This window comes from Prionailurus viverrinus, chromosome A1 (genome assembly GCF_022837055.1).
Source record: "Prionailurus viverrinus isolate Anna chromosome A1, UM_Priviv_1.0, whole genome shotgun sequence".
Taxonomy (NCBI): Eukaryota; Metazoa; Chordata; class Mammalia; order Carnivora; family Felidae; genus Prionailurus; species Prionailurus viverrinus.
Window position 1 is genome coordinate 197,658,879 of NC_062561.1, and position 22,452 is coordinate 197,681,330.

Consider the following 22,452-nt stretch of genomic DNA (forward strand, 5'->3'; position numbering starts at 1 on the left):
TGGGGGTGCAGCTCACCCAGGGAGGGGCAGAGACAGACAGGGAGAGAGAGAGAGAATCCCAAACAGCCTCTGTGCAGAACCCGACGCGGGGCTCGAACTCATGAACCATGAGATCATGACCTGAGCTGAAATCAAGAGTTGGACACTTAACTGACTGAGCCACCCAGGAGCCCCCAGAATCCCCTGAGTTGGGCTGGGTGGGGAATATAGACGCCACTGTTCAGATCAGGAAATTGGGCTCAGGGAGGAGTATCTAGGCTCAGGATCCAGTGTCCTGATTCCTCGCCCCATGTGCCTTGGGACAGACCAGGTAAGATGTAGTTAGACTGACAGTACTGGCTACGAAGGGGTCCAAGGCCCAGCTAGGCCACTCTCTAGCCTCAAGGCCTCAGCTTCCTTACAGTGGGGTTGCCATAGCAACCTCTGCACAGGGTTGCTGAGGATGTCAAAGGAGACAGCACAGTGTCTGGTGCTCGGACACATTGTCATTCTTGTTTCTGGGTCTCTGGCAGGTGGGGGGAGAAGAAAAACAGGTCTCGGGGTCCTCAGAGTCCTTCCTCTTCCCACCTGAATGGGAAGATGGACAGACCTAAGCAGACGTGCAGTCTAGGGTTGGCACGAGCCACACAGCCTTGCCTGGTCGGCACAGACTCCTAGCTCTCCTCTGCTGAGCCTCATGGCATCGAGGCTGGTTACCTCGGTTGGTATCCCCAGTTTGCAGAGCCCGAAACTGAAGCTTAGAGTGTCTAAGGGACCTGCCCAAGAATACGCAGCTCAGCTGTGTCTGAGCTAGGACTGGAGCCCTGGCCTTCTGACCCCAGATCCTGTGCCCGCAGTGGCCTGGGCCAAAAAGCCCCTCAATGCAGTTCCTGCTTCTACAGTAGTTCCTTCTAGGTGCCTTTGAACCTCTGCGTTTGGCCTTCGGTGACTCTGAACTTGCTTCTTATGGGGTATCCCCCTTGAACCACTGGGAAATGCTCCTTCAGTCTTTCCTGCTGTGGGAGTTTTGTCTGTGAACCCCAGTTCTACCCTTTGGGGCCACACAGATCAAGCCTCCAGCTTGGAGCAGCCGAGAGACCCTTGGGCAGCTTTGTTGTACCTCCTAAGTCTTCCGCAGGCTGTTCTCCTCCGTTCCCAGGCAGGACAGGATTTCCAGGCCCTCTTCATCCTGGGCGCCCTCTCTGGGCGCCCGCCCTGGGCATCCTCCAGTGGGACCCAGGTCCCTCTTTGGGATGCAGTGCTCTGACCTGAGCCCCTGCCCACCTCTATCACGAGCAGTCCATGGTTTCTCAGCTGAGCTCCCGTGAGCTCCTAGTCTATCAGTCTACACCCACAGGTGAGTGTGCACTCCCAGTGGGTCCTGCCAGACTGCAGGGCAGTTCTCCCAGAGGGCCTGTTCCCATTATAGCTACAGCCCCTGCACAGGAGGAGAAAGGAGGAGAGGCAGAGCAAATTTAGGCCACTCTGCCTAGATTAATTAGTGGCATATTCATCAAATCAGGGCAGGACAGCTACCAAGGCCCAGGACACTTTGGGAACGCAGTCGCCAGAGGATAAAAGAGGCCTTAACGAGGGACGGATGGAGCTATATTTGTTTGGGTCCCGCCTAACTTTGGTCAGTGGAAGGTCAGAGGTGGGACCCCTCGGAAGTTCCAGTGGGGAAGGGGGTCAGAGGAAACCAGCTGTCTCCGGGGACTTGGAGCCCACACCCCCAGCCCACCCCAAGCAAAAACTGGGAGCGCTAATGCTCATCAACCACACGCTGTAGGCCACTGCCAAGGGCTCTACACGGATTAATCCGCACACCGCTCCGTGAGCTGGGCTTGATCCATTTTTCTGAGAGGAAACTAAAGCTCAGGATTGACATGGCTTGCCCAAGTTCCACGGCATAGAAATGGTGGACTTGGGTCAGAAGCGAGGGCTATCTAACTGCAGGATTCACTTCCACTTCCCTCTGTCCTGTGTAGGGGCATCTCCTCCTCTCCAGACCCAGCAGAAGACAGCAGCCTTGGGGCCCCAGAGGCCAGGCAGCATATATGAGGCCCTCTCTCAGCCTAGAGTGGTTAAAATACAGCTCTAGAGCCTGACTTTGCCTCGATTCTGGCTCTCTAACTTATCAGCTGTGTGATCTTGGCCAAGTCACTTAACTTCTCTGGTTTCCTCACCTTCATACATATGCCAAATACTTATTAAGTGTCTGCTCTGCGTTGTCCCCTGTCTTAGGTGAGGGTGATGTAGTGGTAAGAAACTCACTTTCTATAGAGGTGACAGATAATGGACAAGCACAACAACAGATGGGGAAACATTACAAATTGTGATGATATCTCTGAAGATGGTAACAAGTTGCTAAGACAGAGGCTACCTGGGGGCTCCTCCTTTGGATAGTCATGGAGGGATCCTTTGACAGGGTGACATGAAGGTAAGAGCAGATGAAGAGAAGAGGTCAGCTCTGTGGAGCTCAGAGAAAGAGCAAGTCAGACAGGGGGAGCGGGAAGCGCAGGGGCCCTGAGGTGGGAACAAGCATGACTGTTTCGGGGAATGTAGGAAGGCTACTGTGGAAAACGGGGAGAATGATGCTGACCCCAAAGGCTGCTGAGGCCATAAGATGATGTATGCAAAACACTTAGCCTAGTGACTGGCACCTAGGAGGGGCGCAATAAATATCACTCCTTCCTCTCTATTATAGTGGTGGCTATTCCCCCAACTCCCTGCCCTCACCTCAGCCCCAGCCCCAAACCCTGAGGTGAGGTGAAGGAGGGGATGCGGGGTGGGGAAAAGGTCTTTCTGGTGCAGTAGATGGCGGTGTTGCCCTAGGGTCGTCCCCTGTCTGGGGGCTGAAGCTCGCGGTCCCGTGGCTGGGACTGGAGGGGCGGGTGCAGGGCACCTCTGGATTGTCCAGCTGCTCCTCCGTACGCCCAGGCCCCTGGAGGTGAGGTTCTGAATCTGCTCATCACTGTCCTCTGGCTCTTTCCTCCCCCACTTCACCCTTCTCTCTGGTCCTGGGAAGCCGGAGAATCTGCTATTGGCTTCCAAGCTCAAGGGCGCCGCGGTGAAGCTGGCGGACTTTGGCCTGGCCATAGAGGTGGAAGGGGAGCAGCAGGCATGGTTCGGTGAGTGGGAGCAGGGGGGTGCCAGGGGCACTGGGGGCCGGCCTTGTGTTGCCACGTTGGCCTCTAGGAGAGCCCTGCCCAAGCAGGGGCAAGTGGGAGATGGCTGTTGCACTAGCCAGGGCTCTGGGAGCAGTGGTCCCAGCCCACTCAGCCCCTGGTCACTGGGTGTTGCCCATCCTATATCCACGGGACTCAGGCACAGGGACACGGTTATCGTGAAAAGAGTGCGTGGCTTCTTCACACGCACGTGCACCATCCCTCCTGGCTAGAGGGTTTCCATGGGTTCCCCTAACAGCCTGGGTACCGGGGCTAATTATCCTGATTTTACAAATGGGGAGCAGAGGCTAAGAAACTTGGAAGAGTTCACGGGAGATCAAAAGGGGAAGAGCCAGGATCTAAGCTCACACAAGCCCGAGCACTCTGAGATTCTGGCATAATTAAGTCCTTTCCGCTATCTGGGGAAACTTTTTAGTGGGCACTTTTGATCATCGGTTAAGAGCCAGAGCTCTGGGTTCAAGTTCTGACTCGGCCACTTAGGAGGTGTGTGATTTGGGACGAGTCACGTCACCTTGCTTGAGCCTTTGTTTCCTCACCTGTGAAATGGGGGTGATAACAGCACGTTCCTCAGGGCTGTGTGAGGAGTGAGACCAGACATGTAAGTGCTCAGCTCCGTGCTTAGCACACACACTTAAGAGATAGTCACTGTTCTTAGGATTATCTGTTAAAGTACTTTGGATGCCTGTTTGTTGCCAGCGAGATCCTCTCAACAATGCCGGGAGGTGGTGAAGGGAGGCGTCCCTAATCCCTCATTTGACAGATGAGGAAACTGAGGCCTCGAAGAAAAAGAGACTTAAGGCAAAACCAGAGCTGGGGAGAGTCCTCCTCCTCTCCCAGGACCGGCTCTGACAAGGGTGGGGAGTGGGCAAGGGTTCTGCTCGGCTATAGCTGACACGGCAAGGACATTTTGTCTAGCGTGCCACCAGCGCTTGATAGTGGCTGCAGGATGGCTGTTAGAAGTGAGGGATGCTGAGTCAGGACCCCACGGGAAGGACTCTGGGATTGATTGATGACTTCTGCCATAGGCTCTGGAGTGGGGGTAGTGACAGGTGCACTGTGGACTTGTCCAGCCTGGTCTAGAGGCTTTGCTGCCTGGCCGGGCCAGAGCTTCCTGCCCTCGACATACTCTTGGGGGCAGGGAGTGTTTTCCTCATCTCCAGGGCAACCTCATCCCTCTTCCAGCAGGATCTTGCTCTGGGTTGCTAACGTGCCAACCTCTGTGTGTGTGTCTGCCTGTCTGGGTGTCTGGGGAGCAGGGTTCGCAGGGACGCCTGGATACCTCTCCCCGGAAGTGCTGCGGAAGGACCCGTATGGGAAGCCTGTGGACCTGTGGGCCTGTGGTGAGTCTACCCCGAAGCCGCCTCATCCCCCCAGTCACCTGCCCTCTGCTGCCCTCTCCTTTCCCATCCTTCCCCTCTTCATGGCTCCTCCCCACAGGGGGGTGAGGCTTCTCCTGGTCCTCTTCCCAGGGGTCATTCTGTACATCCTGCTGGTTGGGTATCCGCCATTCTGGGATGAGGACCAGCACCGCCTGTATCAGCAAATCAAAGCCGGCGCCTATGATGTGAGTGTCCCTCCTCTCTCCAGCCTCCCTGTCAACCCCTGTGCCTCCCTCCTGCCCTCCCAACCCACTTAGGCCCCCTGCCACTCTCTAATTGTGGGGCGGGTAGAGCCTGAGGGCTGATGCGTGAGGCCTCGCCTCATGGTTGAGCCTCTGTGTGACGGGATTTAGCCCGGGGCCCCAGAGGGCAGAAACAGCACCCAAGTGGGATGAGAGGTGGAGAGTAGGTCCAGAAGCCAGACTCTCAACTCCCCCCCACCCTGCTCCCGCCAATAGTAATGCACACATAAGTAATAATAATACCTAGCACTGATACAGGACTCTTCTAGATGCTTTATATATATATATTACAGCTAATCTGCATACCAACCTATGACAGAGATGTGAGTATTAGTCCCATTTTACAGATAAGATAGCTGAGGCGCAGCGAGGTTAGATAACTGCCCACACTGCATAGCCGAAAGTGGTGGAGCTGGGATTTGAACCCAGGCAGTTTGGCTCTAGTGTCTGTGTTCCTAAGGACCAAGCTATACTGATTTTCTTTTAAAAAAAATTTTTTTTAACCTTTATTTATTTTTGAGACAGAGACAGAGCATGAACGGGGGAGGGTCAGAGAGAAAGAGAGACACAGAATCTGAAACAGGCTCCAGGCTCTGAGCCATCAGCACAGAGCCCGACGCGGGGCTTGAACTCACGAACTGCGAGATCATGACCTGAGCCGAAGTCGGATGCTTAACCGACTGAGCCACTCAGGCGCCCCTATACTGATTTTCAATAAGGCTGCTTCTATCAAGCTATGCGCTCTGGGTTTCACGTCATATTTAATCCTCACAACATCTCTAGAGGCAGTTTGAGAGTCACATGACTTGTCCAGAGTCACACAGCCTAAGAGGCAGAGCCAGGACTTAAACTCAGCCTTCTGACTCTGGAGTCTGGCCTATAGCCGCTGGTCTACTGCTCCCCAGACAAGGCACAGCCTTAGAACAACAGAGGAAGTCCTCCTTTCCCTCTGGCCTCTGTTCTGATTTGTCCCCGGGGGCAAAGCACCCTGTCCCTCCTCTGGTTCCAGGGGGGTCCCTGCGTTGAGGGTCACCACTCCTCCTGGTTGTGGATGCCCGAGTGGATGGGCAGTAGGACCCCTGCCTGCTCCCCTGCCAGTCAGGGGCTGGGGGATCGCAGGGGTGGCCTGGGCTAGGCTGGGCAAACCTGGCCCCTCTGCCCCTTCCAGTTCCCGTCACCAGAATGGGACACTGTCACCCCGGAAGCCAAGGATCTGATCAATAAGATGCTGACCATCAACCCATCCAAACGCATCACGGCCGCCGAGGCCCTCAAGCACCCTTGGATCTCGGTGAGCCTTCCTCAGCAGGGCCCTTCCCAGGAGCCCCTCCTGACTTCAGGGTCCGGACCCCCATGGCTCTGCCCCTGGCCCCTCGGGCCCAACATGGGGTCAAGGGAGCTTGCTCACGAGACGCTGCCCGGCTGTGGTTCTCAGGGAGAAGTGAGAACGGGAAGCGTTGACATCATGACTGGCAATGCTACTGGCATTGAATGGCGGGTGCCGGGGGTGCCAAGCACCTGCAGTGTGGACAGCATTCCCTAGAACAGAGATTTGTCCCCCCGCCCCTCCCCCCCAAATCCCGACCACATCTCCATGAGACACCCTGCCGAGGGGCCCTCGGGTGGGCCTGGCTTCCACTCACAGACCTTTCCCCTCTTTCCCCAGCATCGGTCCACTGTGGCCTCCTGCATGCACAGACAGGAGACCGTGGACTGCCTGAAGAAGTTCAACGCCAGGAGAAAACTGAAGGTAACGGGTCCCCGCCCTCCCGAGCCCCCCGACATGGAGTAGCTTGGTCGGGTCTCCGCAGAGGCCGAGAGACTCCCTCACAAGTTCTCTCCTTCACTGAGCCAACAAGCATTTACTGAACATCTACTGTCTGGGCTGGGGAGGGGGCGGTGGAAAGGACAGACAAGGAAGCGGGACATTAAAGGGGCAGTGGTGAGTGCTGTGCCTGGGCACACCCTGGGGCTGGAGGAGTACACAGCAGGGCCACAGTCGAGGTCTGGGAGGACCACGGAAGCATCCCAGGAAGACTTGTTAGGCAAGTGGCATTTAAGCAGACGCCCCAAATGACAAGCAGGTATTAGCGGTGTGCAGTCAGTGTGGGCAGATGTTCCAGATGGAGAGAAAAGCTCGTGCAGAAGTCCGGAAGCGTGGTTCCAGAGTGGCTGGTGAGGGGTTCTAGGGGGTGAGATGGGATGGGGCAGGAGGCCAGGGGCATGAGAGATCCGGCTGCCAAACACAGGAGATGACAAGCCAAGAGACGTGGTCAGGGGTCACGGCCCAGAGGAAGCCACAGTGGGACCCAGGTGGGCCCGGAGCTGCCAGCCTCTCAAGCAAGTCATGTGTGCCCCCAGGGCTGTGATAGCTACTGGCCTAGACCTTGCCAGGGACCCCACGAGCAGGTAGGAAGAATGACTGAGGAATCTCCAGCCTGCTGGAACAGAGAAGCCATCAGAACGCTGAGTGACAGGTGCTGAGGCCTCAACTCATTCAGAACCTCCTCACCAACTGCTCCCAGGCCTGATGTGGCAGCTCAGGAAGGGGACAAGGGCCAAGGGGGTGGTGGGCAGCATGAGGCCAGGAGAACTAAGTCCCACTGCCCCCCACCCCACCAACCCCCACTGGGAGTTGTCGCAGAGGAAATCTCAAAATGTCAGAACCATTTTTCATGTCTTAAAATCATGAACTGTCAGACTCAGAGAGTGTCCAGATCAGACTGTCAGAACCAGCAGGGTGGTGCCTTAGCCCCCTCATCGAGACAAAAGAGTTTCTTTGTTAACCCTCCACGGCTCTGAGCCCAGGAGCCCCGAGTGGACAAACTAATGATGAACTGAGGGCTCCAATGCACCGGGTGGAGAGTAAAGGGGGCCCGGGAGGACAGGTCTATTGTCCTTGTCCAGGCAGGACATTTCCTTGGCCTTTAGGAGCCCCCACTGACAGGTGTCCCTGAGCCCTTTTACCAGGCCAGTGGAACCTATTAATATCTGCTGCTAGGGTGGCCCTGTTCCAGGAGCTGTGCCAGCTAAGGCCTAGCTCTCCCCGACTTCCCCAGGGAGGCAGGGACGGTCTCTGGGCTGTGGGGTGAAAACAGATGGAGGGGCAGGGCAGAAGGCTTTGGCTTTGTGTCTGAATGCAGCACCTGCCTCCCCTCCCCCCGCCCCTCCCGTTTCTCTGTCTCTCCTCTCCCCCCCTTCACCTCTGACCTCCTGTGCCCCATGCCCCCTCCTTCTCTGTTGCAGGGAGCCATCCTCACCACAATGCTGGCTACCAGGAACTTCTCTGGTAGGTGGTGGGACCTCAGAGCCCCAAATATATCCCACACAGGTCTGTGGGAAGCACTGCCCTGTTGGATATCTGGGTGGCCTTGAGCCAGGGGCCTGGGGAGAGTGAGGGCTACAGAGGACCAAAGACTGGGGGCTTAGGTCACTTGCACCCACAAGTGGCAAGAGGTGAAAGGTCAGCAGGCCAAAGGCCCATCAGGAAAGGCTAACGCCCCAACCTCACAGCGGTGCTGGGTTCTCAGGCTGGGCCAGCCCCAGGGGGAGTCCTCCCAAACACTGGGGTACACTTCCAGGCAGGACTGAAGTAGGCCCAGGAAGTAGCAATATTCCTGTTCCCCGCTGTTACCGAGCCCTGTGCTAAGCAGTCCCCATGCTTTCACTCAGGTGGCCTTTGGTGACAAGGCAGTGGGGGCCATTGCTAGGCAGAGAGAGGCAGAGCCTGCTTGTGGTGCAGCTTTGAGCAACCCCGGAGCAAGCCCTTAACCACGACGTGTCACCAGGGAGCCGGGGTAATGGTCTTTGGCCTTGGCCGTAGCCGGCTGGTTAAGGCAGGGAGTACCCAACGACCTGTGGCATGTGGCCCCAGAGAGAAAAGGAAGGGATTTGCATCAGGGCTTAGCAAGAAGCTCCCCTTGGCGCATGGGAGAGAACCCAGGTCAATGCTTGCCAGAGGCTTCTCTCTGGGGAGCCCGGACAGCTGACGGGGCAGCTGAGCAGATATAGCAAAGCTCACCCGAGGGGCCCTCTGGTTGGGGCTGGGCCAGTCGGAGAGGGCTGCTGTGGACACGTGGCCGGCTCCACAGCAAGGGGTCGGCTCTGGGAAGCTATGGCTCTGGCTTCCCAGAGAGTCTATCCGCCCATTGAACCAGCTGGAAGAATGAGACCCACGGGTGGGAAAACTCTGGAACTTCACATTTGGGCTTGCCCCACCGCATTTAACTGCCTTCCCACTCTCTCCTCAGACAAGGATCCTGCAGTTCCTTAAACTGAAAGATGAGCCACCCAGACAGTCAGAGTCTTTTTTTAACGTCTGAAGGGCCCCTAGAAACTCTAGTCCAGATGGTGCCCGTGGGTCAGTTCCCATCTCTTGACGGGCTTGTGGGACCAGTGGTGTTTTAAAACAGTCGTGTTTTTGAAAAGAGTTCCCAGCACTTAAAAATTAGGCGATTTCATAGAAAAACTCAGATTTCTGTCTTCTCTTGAAGATCAGAACATGTGACCTCATGGGACCCACAGTCCTGCGGTTGTGGGCTGGAGCTGAGAACGCCCCCTTGAAGCTGGAAGGGCAACTACTCCCCCTGTTCTTCTGTACACCCCAGTCCAGCCCAGGAAGCTCATAGAAGCTTCTGTACACCCCAGTCCAGCCCAGGAAGCTCATAGAAGCTTCTGTACACCCCAGTCCAGCCCAGGAAGCTCATAGAAGCTTCTGTACACCCCAGTCCAGCCCAGGAAGCTCATAGAAGCTTCTGTACACCCCAGTCCAGCCCAGGAAGCTCATAGAAGCTTCTGTACACCCCAGTCCAGCCCAGGAAGCTCATAGAAGCTTCTGTACACCCCAGTCCAGCCCAGGAAGCTCATAGAAGCTTCTGTACACCCCAGTCCAGCCCAGGAAGCTCATAGAAGCTTCTGTACACCCCAGTCCAGCCCAGGAAGCTCATAGAAGCTTCTGTACACCCCAGTCCAGCCCAGGAAGCTCATTCCTCCCAGCTTTGGGATCCAGAGGCACCCACACCTGCATTTACTTTCTAAGAGGGAGACTTGCCTGGAAGGGGTCACAGGTAGAGATGTGAGAAGGACTGGGAAGCTGGGCTAGCATGAACCTGTCATTCTGAGCCTCTGGGGCATCCATGTCCCATGCTGCCCCTTTTCCCAGGCTCCCCCTTTCCCGGCGTCCGGGAGAAGGACTTACAGTGACTACCATTTACCGACCATCTACTGCATCGAGGTCAAGTGCTGTGCTAAGCACTTTATAGTTATCCTGTCTCGCGTAACTTAAGGCATTTGTTTGAAGTCTGAAGCAGCCAGATGCCGGGCTGGGCAGGGCTGGGCATTCCTGCCGATTCCTGGCTGCTGCCCTCTCCAGGGGCTCTGTCCAGGAGGCAGGGAGGGAGGGAAAGAGGAACAACAAGAGGAGGGGCCTCCCTGAGAACCGCTGCTCTGCTTTTCCCAGCACCAGGGACACAGCCAGCCTGAGCATGGGGCTCTGGAATTTAGGGGTAGGGAGGCCTCTGTTGGGGTGGGTGCTCTGGCAGGGATGGGCCCCAGAGCGGGGCATCTGCTTCTCATCACCGGCAAAACGACGCTCGCAGCTGTCCGGAGTGAGTAGGCAGGGCTGACACATGACCTCCGCAGCAGCATGGGGCTAAAATTAGAGTGGGCCAGGGTGGGGAGGGAGCGTCCAGCCCCGGGCCAGGCGGCCAGGCCTCTGGGTTGGCCACCAGCAGCACGGGTGGTGACTGGGATCCAGAGGGAATCCCTGGGCTGAAACAGCAACCCCACGGGCCTGGGACACATTGATTACCTCTTACAACCCATGGGGCCAGAGGGTCACACTCAAGATTGCTGAGAACGGGGGAGCCCAGGCCCACCTAGGGGGCCACCGGCAGTCCAGGCCCCAAGGAGGAAGGAGGAGCAGAAGGAGGAGGTGTCCCCCGGATCACTGAGCCGGCTCCGCGCCCTCCGCCGACCCGCGGATGCTGCTGTTCCTTACCCTGTGGGCCTTGGTGCCCTGCCTGGTGTTGGTAACCCTCTACTTTTTCTCCTCCGCAGGAGGGAAGAGCGGAGGAAACAAGAAGAATGATGGTGTGAAGGTAAGCCCCCGGGAGCCCGGCAGGGCCAGCGTCAGGCAGCGTTTCCACCAACAGGGCCTGCCTTTCAGGGCTGGGGCGAGACCCAGGCCTTGCTGAAGGTGTTGTGGGCAGATGTGGTCACTCGTGCGGCCGGGCTGTCCCCAGGATTGGTGGGGGAGGGGGGGCTGGGGGGAGGGGAAGGGGGAGGGTTGAAAGTAGGTGGGAGAGGCAGGTGGCCAGGGGAGTTGGGGCGGGTGCGAGGAAAGGGGCAGGTCTGAAGATACCTGTGGTTCTCTGGGATGGGAAGACTGGAAAGTGAGAGGGTACAAAGAAGACACAGAGCTGATCATGAGGGGTGACCTCCTCCTCCCCGAGTGTGGGCTGGCTGGAACGGGCCCCTGACCCAGTGTGCACCCCAGTCCAACCCACGAAGTCCATGGAGGTTGGATAGCCAATCATCTGACAGAGGCACCCACCCTGTCAAGGCCTGCCGGCTCAGGGCCAAGAATCTCCTCCTCCCCATGACCCAGGCCTGCCCTCTGTCCCCACCCCCGATGCCCTGCCCGAGCTACTTCCGCCCACACCCTGCTGACCCCTCCTTCCCTCCTCTCTCTTCTCCCTCTGCTTTCTGGGGCCTGGCCCCCCTCCCTCTCCGGCCCCCTCCTCCCCTGCCACTGGCTTGCCTTGTGGGCTCTCCTCTCTTGAGACCCTGCCTTTTTCTGGGCTCAGAGCCCTGCCTGGCCAGGACCCCAGGGCTGGGCTGTGCCCAGGATGCTGGAAGGTGTGGGATGCTGTCCAAACACAGCCATCCAGGTGGGCTGGTGGCTTCATGGCTTCATTGTAGTGGCATTTATGGTCTCAGGCCACTGGCTTTCATTTGGTTTAGGGGTTGCATGGGAGGAGATCTGGGCTGGCTGGCTGAGGCCAGGATCTGGGCCTCCTCTCTGCCCTTAGTCCTCTGGGGGCTAAGTTTTCCTCATAAGTTCAATGTGCAATGGGTTGTGGGGGGGGGGGGCATGTGGACTCCATCATTTCTAAGATATAAGCTTTAAAAACAGAAAAGTAAAAAAAAAAAAAAAAGCCAACAAAACCCTATCTAATCATTTTTCCTTCTCATCTTGGGTACGTGAGGAATACATAATTAGTTGGTTATCAGCCAAAGTCAGTGGTTTTCAAACTGAACTTCTTGGAGCCTGAAGGTTCTGGGGAGGCATCCCTAGCAGCAGGGAGCACGGGATAGAAAGGGGGAGGCTGAGCAGGGAAGATTCTCGGCTTCTCACACCCACTTCAGCCAAACAGCTCCATGTAACAGACATCGCAGTGGTTAAGGGAGCCAGGGAGGGCTTAGCAGCTAGAGACCTCAGCTGGTTATTTCAATCCCTTGAGCCTGTGTTTCCTCATCTGGGCAATGGGAGTAAAAGGGATTCCCACCTCCCGGGGCTGTTTGTGAGGACGAAGCAAACCAGCGTATCCTGAGGATTCAGCAGGGGTACTGGCATGCGATCCTCGCTCATGAGATGCTAGTCAGTATTATCTTTTCTGTTTTCTAGATTGGACTTGCAAGTAAGATTTCCCTTGAAAACAAAGTTTGATCAAGGAAGTCTTTGGAAACACAGCTCTAAAGCCAACCCAATTTATAAAGTTAACACACACCTATCCCAAATCCTAGGATGGAATCCAGAATTGAGTTCTGGCCGCCTGGCTGTTTTGGGTCATGCATGAGTCAAACGCTCTCCCCCCTCCAGTTGGAAAGGGTAATAGGGGGAGGTACAGTATGAGGGTGGCCCAGTTTGGAGCAGCCGGGGTCCTCTTGGCCCTAGTGGGTAGACACCGGGGGTGCTGGGGTCCCCGGGAAAAAAATCATACTCGAAGGACATAGGGCAGAGGTCACAGGTGCGGGTGGGCTGTGGCTGAAGTCAGCAGAGGAGGAGGGGCGGAGGGAGGGTTGCCCCGTCTGCTTGGCTCTTGGGTGTGGCCCTGGCAAAGGCTGACACAGAGCCGTTGGGTGTGAGGTCAGGTCCTCCCTCATAGTGGGTCTTGGGATGAAGCTCCCTTCTGGCTTCTCTCCAGCCCAGGCCAGGAGGCAGAGGCTATCTGGGGGCAAGGACATCACGTAGCATGGCGGAACTCTGGCTAGTCACCGCAAGGCGTGCCAGTAGGCCGAGCTGGAGAAAGAGCCACTCCTTCTTGCAGCAGCAGGACAGACCCTGGGCGGCTTCTCAGGTGGCTTTGGTGTGGACGAAGAGAAACCCAAAGGCCAGGAATAGCCAGAGTTAATCAGGGGCCTGCCCGGGAGTTGGGGAGCCTAGCCTGCAATGTGTTGCTCTGGGGGGTCCAGTCGTGTGTTTCACTATGAGTGATGCTGGACCTCCAGTCAAGGAACCGTTGGTTTGATGGGCCCCACCGTGCCCTCCTTTGGCGATCTGGGTCATCAGTCCTGCCATCTGTGCAAGGGGAGAATGGTAGGTGTTTTCTGCGGCCAGTGAGAGGCTCTACACCAGAGTGGGCCCTGGGGGGTCACACCATGTGCTGCTTGGAACAACACACATTCCGCCCAAGTGGGGACGTACATATTCTTCTTACCACTTGGTCCCTAAAGAAACCACCGACTTCATCGGAGGCTTTGCTGAAGCCCCAGTGATTGCTTCCAACGCCGGACGGGAAAAGGGCTGGTTGGGGAACAGAGATAACACCGTACTGTACTTTATGGGCTTTGCAAGGCTAATTTTGACCCTACTTTACGTCTGCCATCTTTGCTAACCCTAGAACCATGCTTTTGCACGTGGTTCTGGGAGATGTGACTCTGCTTTTGGTGAAAGCCCCTGGTCAGTGCGGAGTTATTATTAGCATCGTCATCGTTTGAGATCCGGGGAAATCGAGCCTTTCTGTTGGCAAGAAGTGATGCCCTCCACCCCCGCCTCCCAGCCACCTCTAAGCCTCTGCTTCTATGAGGAGCGGCCGACCGCTCCCACCCCTCAGCCCCACTCACTGCCCCCTGTTGGTGTCCCATCCGTGCCATCGTGATTCCTCTCCCCCATGTCCCATCCTGTCACTGTATGTCCGAATCTGACGCAGTCTCTGCTCTGTGTTCCCTCCTCGTGTCCCGCCTGGAACCCCGGGCCCTGCGTTCCTCAGGTTTCTGCTAGAAGAGGGGATGAGGGGCTGGCCGCGGGCTGCTGGCTGTGGGAGTCTACCAAGCTGGGGCAGATGCAGGGACTGTGAGACTTTACACTGGGCAGTGCCCAGTGAGCCACTTCTGCCACATCTTTGGGGGCCCTGGACGGAGAGCACAGGATCTTAGGCTCCTCCTGGCCCCCAGAGGATCCTGGATCTTGAAGTCAGAGAGTGCAGACTTAGACCTAAGGATCCTCAGAGAATAGCCAGTGCCTCCGCCGCCCCCCACCGCCCCCACAAAGGCCTACCCTGAGGGCATCTCAAGTCTGTCCCCGCTCACAGTACAGCGAGAACAGCTTCCAGGCCTCTTAGACGTAAGCGCGTCCAGGAAGGACGGGCCTTTGCAGCGCCATCAGGCTGTGGGGCCTGGAGACCTGGACAGAGGAGAAAGCCTGCATTCAGGGGTTCCAGCCTCCCCTCTGCTACCAGCTGGCTGAGAGACCTCGGGCAGGTCACTGCCCGTCTCTGGACCCCAGCTTCCCATCTGTCCAATTTTAGCGTCAGTCTTGACCTACAGCCCCTCCTGAATGTGAATCTTTGCACCACCTAGCTTAGGAGTGAGCGAAGGAGAAGACAATCCGCACGTGTCCTCTCTCTTTCTCTCCTTCCCATGGTTCCCCAGCCAATAATAGGAATGAAGCTATAAATCCCCCCAAAACTGGAGTAGGAGGGAGGGCAGGGCCTAAAGACTCAAATTCTGGGCTCAGCCATGCGTCTGGCTGGGCCTCAGTTTCCCTGTCACCGTTAAGGAGCTGAACAGGCCAGTCGCTGGGAAGCAGGATTTCAAAGGCTACTTAAAGGACTGGTATCCACACCGGGGCCTGCTTTGAAGTCACCTGGCGATACTGTTTAAAACAGAGATGCCCAGGCCCCGCCCCACACCTAGTTATCAAACTCCTTGAGGGGGCCTGGTGATGTTTTTTCTCGACAGGTTTCCCAAGTGACTATGACGCTCAACCCACCCGGGAGTGGGGTTCTTTCAGTAGAGACACACGTGGGGAGTCTAGGAGGAGACACGGGGCCTCATCTCCAGACCTGAGCGCCCTCTCGTCTAGCAAGAGCTTTGGCTTCCGGAGGCCTTAGGCAACTGGCATCCAAGCCCTAGGATTGGTTTCCCCCGTCAGAGCTTGGTGTAGGGGGAGCCCTGGTCCAGGCGAGGCCCGGCCTGGAGCTTGCCGGTCGGATGGTGAGCCCCAGGCAGTTGTGCACGAGGCCCCGAGAGCTTCAGGCTGAGAGAGGATTGGCCATACTAGGGCAGCTCTTGCTGGTGGCCCTGACTTCGTGCCCCAATGCCACGCTGGCGAGGGACCACAGAGGGTGACCCTGAGGCCCATCACCCTTCCAAACCTCCCCTGTCTTTTGTTTCTCTGCTCCCTGCCGTTTCTTCTGCTTCCCTGCCGTTTTCACGCTGTGTCTTTTCCTGTCCCATCTCTTCTCCTTGTTTTTCCAGAAAAGAAAGTCCAGTTCCAGCGTTCAGTTAATGGTGAGTGTCTGCCGTCTCCCAAACGCCGGTAAATGCTGGGCCTCGAACCCTCGCTCCCGCCTCCCTCCTGCAGGGCTGCACTGGGAACCCGGGGCGGGGAGAGGGTGCTCAGGGCGTGCTTGGTACGTGTGTGCCTCGTGCGACAACATGTGTGTTGTGTGTGCGTGTCATTGGCGTGTTTCTGTTGACACCTCCAACTCCATGGCCCAGACCAGCAGCCTGGCGGCAGACCTGAGAGCCCCCTCAGGTATGAAGGTTGATTTGAACCCCATCCCACGTCCAGCCCTTGGCTTCTCGCTTCTCCCCGCCCTCCGCTCTGGAACTCGTCTCAGGGCTTGGTTTGTGCCAGTTGCGGCGAGGGGGGGCTCGGTTTGGCCAAAGGAGTGGGCGCCAGAGAGGCCCTTCTTGAGCTTTTCGATGCTACCCAGGGCCTGCCGGTGGCAGAGGAGCCACCAGCCCCTGCCTCTGTCGAGGGGATCCAGTGGTGGCATGGTGGCCCACATCCCTCTTTTTCTGACTCCATCGCTGTCTCCCTCAGTTGTGTGGTTTTTCTCCCCCGGAGGCCCAGCCTCTCTCACACTGGGCCTCCCCGCCTCTCTCTCTTCCTCTCCTGCCAGTGCGTGTATTCCTTCCCCGTTCTGTGGCCACCATATGCCTTTTCTGCTCTTCCACACCCCCTCTTGGCTCCCTCAAGCTGACAGGGCCAGGGAGCCCTCCCCACCTTTCCAGAAAGGCCAGGGTTCTCCTTGCAACCATCCCTTCATCCACGCCCCCTGCCACCAGCCACCCGCTCAGCTGGGCCCTCCCCCTCCTTAGGCCTGGAGGTCTGGCAGGGTTTTCAGCGCAGCATCTGGATGGCAGAGCCGGCGAGGCTTACGGAAACCGGGCCACAGCATCAGGCAGCCGGGGCGGCCCCGAAACTGGCCGTGCGTCTTCCCGCTTGTCAGGCAGGCCTCACCGTGTCCCGTGTTCTCTTTGGCAGGAATCTTCAGAGAGTACCAATACCACCATTGAGGATGAAGACACCAAAGGTAGGGGGGGCCTTGCCTCCAGTGTCTGGGCGCCCTGGGCCTCCCAGCAGGCCCCCTTTACTGACAGCCCGGGCTTGGAAGGGCCCCAGTACCAATGTGCATCCTGTTCCTCCACAGAGAACGTGGCTGTGGCCGCTCGTAGACCGGGCACGCTGCGGGACACTGTTTCCCCATATGAGGTGCTTGGTCCGCTGGTGGCGTGCAGATAGGCTTTTCCTGTTGTAGGGGTCACATATGTAGTTTGGTACGTTTTAGGGAAAGGATTAACATAGCCAAGTCATAGATGTATCACAGCGGTAGACGGTTTCTTTTGAATTTTTAAAAAATGAGTTGATTTGGGGGCGCCTGGGTGGCTCAGTTGGTTGAGCGTCTGACTCTTGATTTTGGTTCAGATCACAATCCCAGGGTCATGGGATGGGGCCCCATGTCGGGCTCCATGTTGAGCATGGCGCTCGCTTAAGATTCTCTTTCTCTCTCTGTGTCTGCCACTCTTCCCTGATCTCTCTCTCTGTCTCAAAAAAAAAAAAAAAAAAAAAAAGTTGATTTTAGGAGCACCTGGCCAGCTCAGTCAGTGGAGCATATGACTCTTGACTCTTGAACTTGGAGTCCTGAGCACATAAAATTGATGTACACTGTGCAAAATCTGGAAAAAATAAAGTCTATATTGCTCGTAAAAAAATAAAAAGAACTAGGAGTCCTGAGTTCAAGCCCCACAATGGGCATAAAGCTTACTTTAAATAATCAATAAAAAGTGAGTTGATTTTAAAAACACGAAGCCATGATAGGAAAGGAAGGGGAAGCAACAACTCAGAAAGTTCAGTTGACAGGCGTATGAGAAAGACCTACTGTAGCCAGGGGCTAACAGTCCCCAAAAGCCTTCAGATGGATGAGGGGGAGGAACCTAGATAACTGGGACTGGCCAGTAAGGGAGAAAATAGCAAGGACAGTAACAGGAACAGTGGCTGCCTTTTGTGGGGCACTTGCTAGACCTGTTCCACGCACCTGACATTTACCTGCGCTTCACAACACCCCTGTGAGGCAGGTGCTGTGATTGAGCCCCTTCTATGGATTGGGAAACAGAGGTCGAGTAAACTGGCCCAAGGTCCTCTAGCTCATAAGGGTAGGATTAGGATTTGAACCTGAGCAACGTGGCTCCGGATGCTGCCTCGTAACCATGGCTCAAAGGTGTGGCATGCATGCTTGGAGTGGGAGCAGAAAGGACAAGTGTCGACTTCTGCTCGGGGGACCCCAAATCCCCGGATGAGTTCGTGATGTCCCGCTGTGCTGCTTGCGCCCGGCCACCCCGCGGGACAGAAAGACCAGCCACGGTGGGTGGGGGTTCTCACAGCTCATGGTGGAGACACCTGGGGGTGTCTGTAATTTAGAAAAACACGGTTGGCTTGGAGAGATTGCAGCTATATCCCTGTCGACGTTTCTCAGTGTAAATATTTGCCTCTAAAAGAATACAATGAAGGAGCGGTTTACTATGTAACAGATTTTTTGGTACCGTTGCATCTCCGCCTCTAAGGTCAGTGTGACCCACAGAGCACCATGGCTACCTTCCGTCTCTGCCAGGATGCCTTGGGAGACCAGCCCCACCCTGTGTGTGTCCCTGGGTGGTCATTCCCAGCTGGGCATGGGGGCACTCTATCACCACAGCCTGGGACTAGAGCCAACCAGTCTTCCGTGATGGCACCCTTTAAAAATAGATTACCTCGGGGCGCCTGGGTGGCTCAGCATGTTAAGCATCCCACTCTTGATTTCGGCTCCGGTCACGATCTCACGGTTTGTGAGATCGAGCCCCAAGTCTGACTCCCGAGTACTGACAGTGCAGAGTCGGCTTGGGAGTCTCTCTCCCTGCCCTCCCCCCACTCGCCTGCACTCTCCTCCCCCCTCTCAAAAACTAAATAAAAACGTACCAAAAAAATGGATCATCCTGAAGAAAAGCTCCCTGTTGGGGTCAAGTCTGCACCCTAAGTCCCTCAGGCATGATTTTCTAACCACATTCCCAGCCCTTGCCCCTGTGGATTCTGATTCCATAGGTTTGTGGTGGCCAAGACATGGCATTTCTAAGGCTTTCCCCACATTAGAGGTTCACTGTCTTAATGATGAGAGGCACTGGGATTTTGAAAGGGCTCGTTGTGGTCTCATAATGCTGGTCTCAGAGCAGACGGGGGTCATGGATGTAAACTGGCTCCGTGCTTCTTCACTGCGGTCCATTTTCTGGGTGACCTTGGGCAACAAACTCAACCTCTCTGAGCCTCAGTTTCCTTCAGTAAAGAGATGATGACGATAGTATCCATTTCAGCGGGTTGCTGTGGGGATGAAGTGAGAGGCTGTGTATCAAGTGGTTACACAGTATTTGGCACATAGTTATTGTTTAATAAATTTTAATTTCTTAAAAAAATTGTTTTTTTATTCCTTATTTAGTTTTGAGAGAGAGAGAGAGAGAGAGAGACAGAATACAAGCAGGGGAGGAACAGAGAGAGAGAGACACAGAATCTGAAGCAGGCTCCGGGCTCTGGGCTGTCAGCACAGAGCCCGACATGGGGCTCGAACTCACAAACCACGAGTTCGTGACCTGAGCTGAAGTCCAACGCTTAACCACTTGAGCCACCCAGGCGCCCCTAATTTCTTTATTTTCAAACTGGAGCTTAGGGCTGAATGATAAGAGGCCACATAACATTTCCTTGGAGCATTGATTTTACTCAATGATTATTGTGAGACAAATATTTATATGTTAAACAGACAGAGAAATGTTTGGAACAGAATGCAAAATTTGTATGCATTATAAGTGTAAAATGTGACCCGTCGAAGACATTGTCCACATGGAGTAATGGTTCTGGCTGGCGTCCCTGAGACCCCACATGTGCAGCCATTATCCTCTCCTCTAGAGACCAGGATGGGAAGATTTGTGAAGTCTTAAATTTTTGTTCACTTACGCCCTTTTTGTAGAGGGGAATCTGAGGCCCAGAGAGAAAGGGTATATCCAGGTTATTACTGGCAGAACTGGGACCCCGTCCCCTGCTCAGTCTCCCACATGTAAAAGTCCATGTCTGATGGAAGAGACACTGGCTCAGCCAGAAGCTTCTCCCCGTGTCTGGCAGGAGAGAGGAGCCCTGCGCCTCCCCCAGCTTCTTCGGGCCTCAGAGAAAGTTTCAAAAAAAAAAACAAAACCATTTTCTGGTGTTAATTTGTTAAGTCTTCTTACTAAGTGAGAATAGCAGCTGGTGGGGTAGATTCTGACCTAACATTAAAGTTAATTAGAAATGTCATCCTCTAGGGAACATTTCCCCCTGAGCAAAGAAAGAGACATTAATATTTCAGAGCACCTCAGGCTTCATGCGCAGGCCTCTCACCCTCTGAGCTGCATTGAGGCCCTGCCAGGCTCCTTCCCACTTCCCTACCTCCTCCTGGTCAACTCCATGAAAAATTAATTTCCTCCCCAAACCCAAAGAGCTGCCTCAGACTCTGGGCAGAGACATTCTGGGAAATACCAGCCAGGAATGCTGATCCAATCTCAGTCTCGGCATGCTGTGTGACCTTGAGAGAGTGCCTTAACCTCTCTGGGGCCTCAGCTTTCCCATCTGTAGGGGAGCACTCCTGGATTGAATGAATGAACACCTGGTAGGTGAGAAATGCCAGAGATTGCTACTGAGCAGCTGCTGAATGGATCTCTCACGCAGCAACAGGACTGCTGAGGACATGGAAGGAACCCAAAACCAGAATGAATTTCTCCACATCTCAGGAGCACCAGACTCCCAGATTTCCCATCCCAGAGATGAAACTACTAGGGAGATTTCTGCTCACTAGACTTCCACTGCTGGCAAACTTGATGTCCTGAGTGGCTGGAGGCAGAGCCAAGTCAGCCATAGTCTCTGGCTGCATTAAGAGAGGTATAGTGTCCAGAATTAGGGAGGGGATAGAGAGTGTTACCCCAGACCTGATATGCTGCAATATTCAAGCCACACTGAGGTTTGTGTGCTCACACTCAGAGAGGCATTTCAATAGCTCAAGGATGCTCAAAGAGTAGATGGCCAGCTTACGTCAGATCCTGCAAATCCCAACCCAGAGGCTTTCAGCCCTAAAAAGAGAAGACTAGTAGAGGGGGAGGGCAGAGGGTCTGGGGAAACAGGTGCACACTTCAGAGGCCCACAAGGCAGAAAGGGTAAGAGAAATATAAGAAGGGGCTTTCGGGGGGGAGATTCTGACTTAAAAGAAGGAGGAGGTGGGTGCAAAGAGAGGGAGATGTCAAACAGGGCAGCAGGCTGCAGACCCCCAAATCCCAACCCAGATGGAACCATCACGTATCAGGCTTCTGGAAAACATCCCTGCCCAGGCTGAAGACCAGAGGCTGTCCTCAGGGAAAACTTCCAATTCAGAGATTTCCGGATGACAATAATCATAGCTCTTATTTATGGAGTGCCAGGCACTGCTCTAAACACTTTAGATTATGCATCATTATTTACATACATGAGTTGATATAAAGGGCTTGGAACCGTAGCTGGTCCTTAGTGAGAACCATCTATGTATTAGTTATTCCTACTGATACATTCTTAACTCACTCGGTCCTGGGAACCACCCTGTGAGGTAAGTAGTGTCCGTAGCTCCGTTATACGTACGGAGAAACTGAGGCACGCAGAAGCACCTTGCTCAAGGTCACAGTTATGAAGTGGCAGAGAATCTGGATCCAAACCCAGGGACTCTGGCTCCAGAATCCATGCCCCTGACCGCGTCGCTAGCCTCCCTGAGATCGCAGTGAGAGGCAGCCCACAGGAGACAGGGCGTTAATTAAGCACAGGCTCGTGCAATGTCAGGCTGGAAGGAATCGTAAGGTCTGTACAGAAAAGGCTAGGAGGTGGGACAGGTGCCATGGCCTGCCCGGAGCGCGTGGCCCGCTCTGGATCGTCAGCCTGATTCTGCGTGGGAGTGGAATGAGGCATCTCCTGGCAGGGATGGGTTTCTTCCCACCCTCTGTCTCCAGGAAGGAGGGCAGAGTCGAGCTGGAGGCCAGGCTCTTGGGCTCCTAGGGACAGGGACCACCTGGCAACTTGGGCAATTCTAGTACACAGGGTGAAGACAGCAGCCCCAGGCCCCGGTGTTGGGTCCACCCACTGATTCATTCATTCAAGCCTCCTCTGCCCCCGCCCCAGGCAAGACCCCAGAGGGAGCCGGCAGAGCTCAAGGTCTAAGACAGTCTCATTCCCAGACCTGGTAAATCTTAGCAGAGCCAGCAGGTAAAGAATTAGCCCCTCACTGTGGTACTGACATTGGAGAAAATCACCAGTATGTCTACGGAGCACCCACTGTGTGCCAACAGCCGTGCTGGGCACAGGGCCCCTGCCCCGAGAACAGTATGACGACTCTGGTTGGGGCGGTCAGCCCACCGCAGCAGACCGGCCGACCTCTCTCACCTCCGGTTTGCTCATCGCTGATGTGGAAGTGATGGCCACGTGAAGCTGTGCTGTGAGGCTTCGAGATTCCGCAGGTAGAGCACATAGCACAGTGCCTGATGCACTTGTTCGTTCAGGGATGAGTGCCTGGGGGGGCCAGGGGTCCCATCCAGGTCCAGGGATCCTGTGCGACACGGGCAGCCATGGCCCAGCTTCCGTGGAGCACATATTTGAGTTGGGAAATAGATGAGCTTACGGGCCTGATACGTCAGGGAGCATGTGGGGTGTGGGGGTCCTGTGGAAAAGGCCATGGGCTGGGAGCCAAATTTTGCACCCAGTGTGTTCTATGTCCTCGGGCAAGTCACCCCCCTTACTGGGCCTCCATTTCCCCAAAAGTCTGATAAGGAGGCTGAGTCCCTGGTCCCCAAGCGTTCTTTCAGCCTGGATGTCGTAGGACCCTGTGTCCTCTGGGCCTGAGGTGAGCTCCCTGGCGTGAGACGGGGTGG

The 22,452-nt window shown here is 55.7% G+C and overlaps 1 protein-coding gene across 1 annotated transcript in view; it reads left to right on the forward strand.

Annotated features, from left to right (window-relative positions):
- The window catches only part of CAMK2A (calcium/calmodulin dependent protein kinase II alpha), a 60,738-nt gene that overhangs the window by 28,686 nt on the left and 9,600 nt on the right, over nucleotides 1-22,452 (forward strand). Inside the window, exons 7-15 of the mRNA XM_047868733.1 lie at nucleotides 3,008-3,110; nucleotides 4,424-4,507; nucleotides 4,637-4,731; nucleotides 5,957-6,079; nucleotides 6,455-6,538; nucleotides 8,035-8,077; nucleotides 10,846-10,886; nucleotides 15,490-15,522; nucleotides 16,505-16,553. Coding sequence (XP_047724689.1) covers nucleotides 3,008-3,110; nucleotides 4,424-4,507; nucleotides 4,637-4,731; nucleotides 5,957-6,079; nucleotides 6,455-6,538; nucleotides 8,035-8,077; nucleotides 10,846-10,886; nucleotides 15,490-15,522; nucleotides 16,505-16,553 — 655 coding nt within the window. The remainder of the gene's footprint in view (nucleotides 1-3,007; nucleotides 3,111-4,423; nucleotides 4,508-4,636; nucleotides 4,732-5,956; nucleotides 6,080-6,454; nucleotides 6,539-8,034; nucleotides 8,078-10,845; nucleotides 10,887-15,489; nucleotides 15,523-16,504; nucleotides 16,554-22,452) is intronic.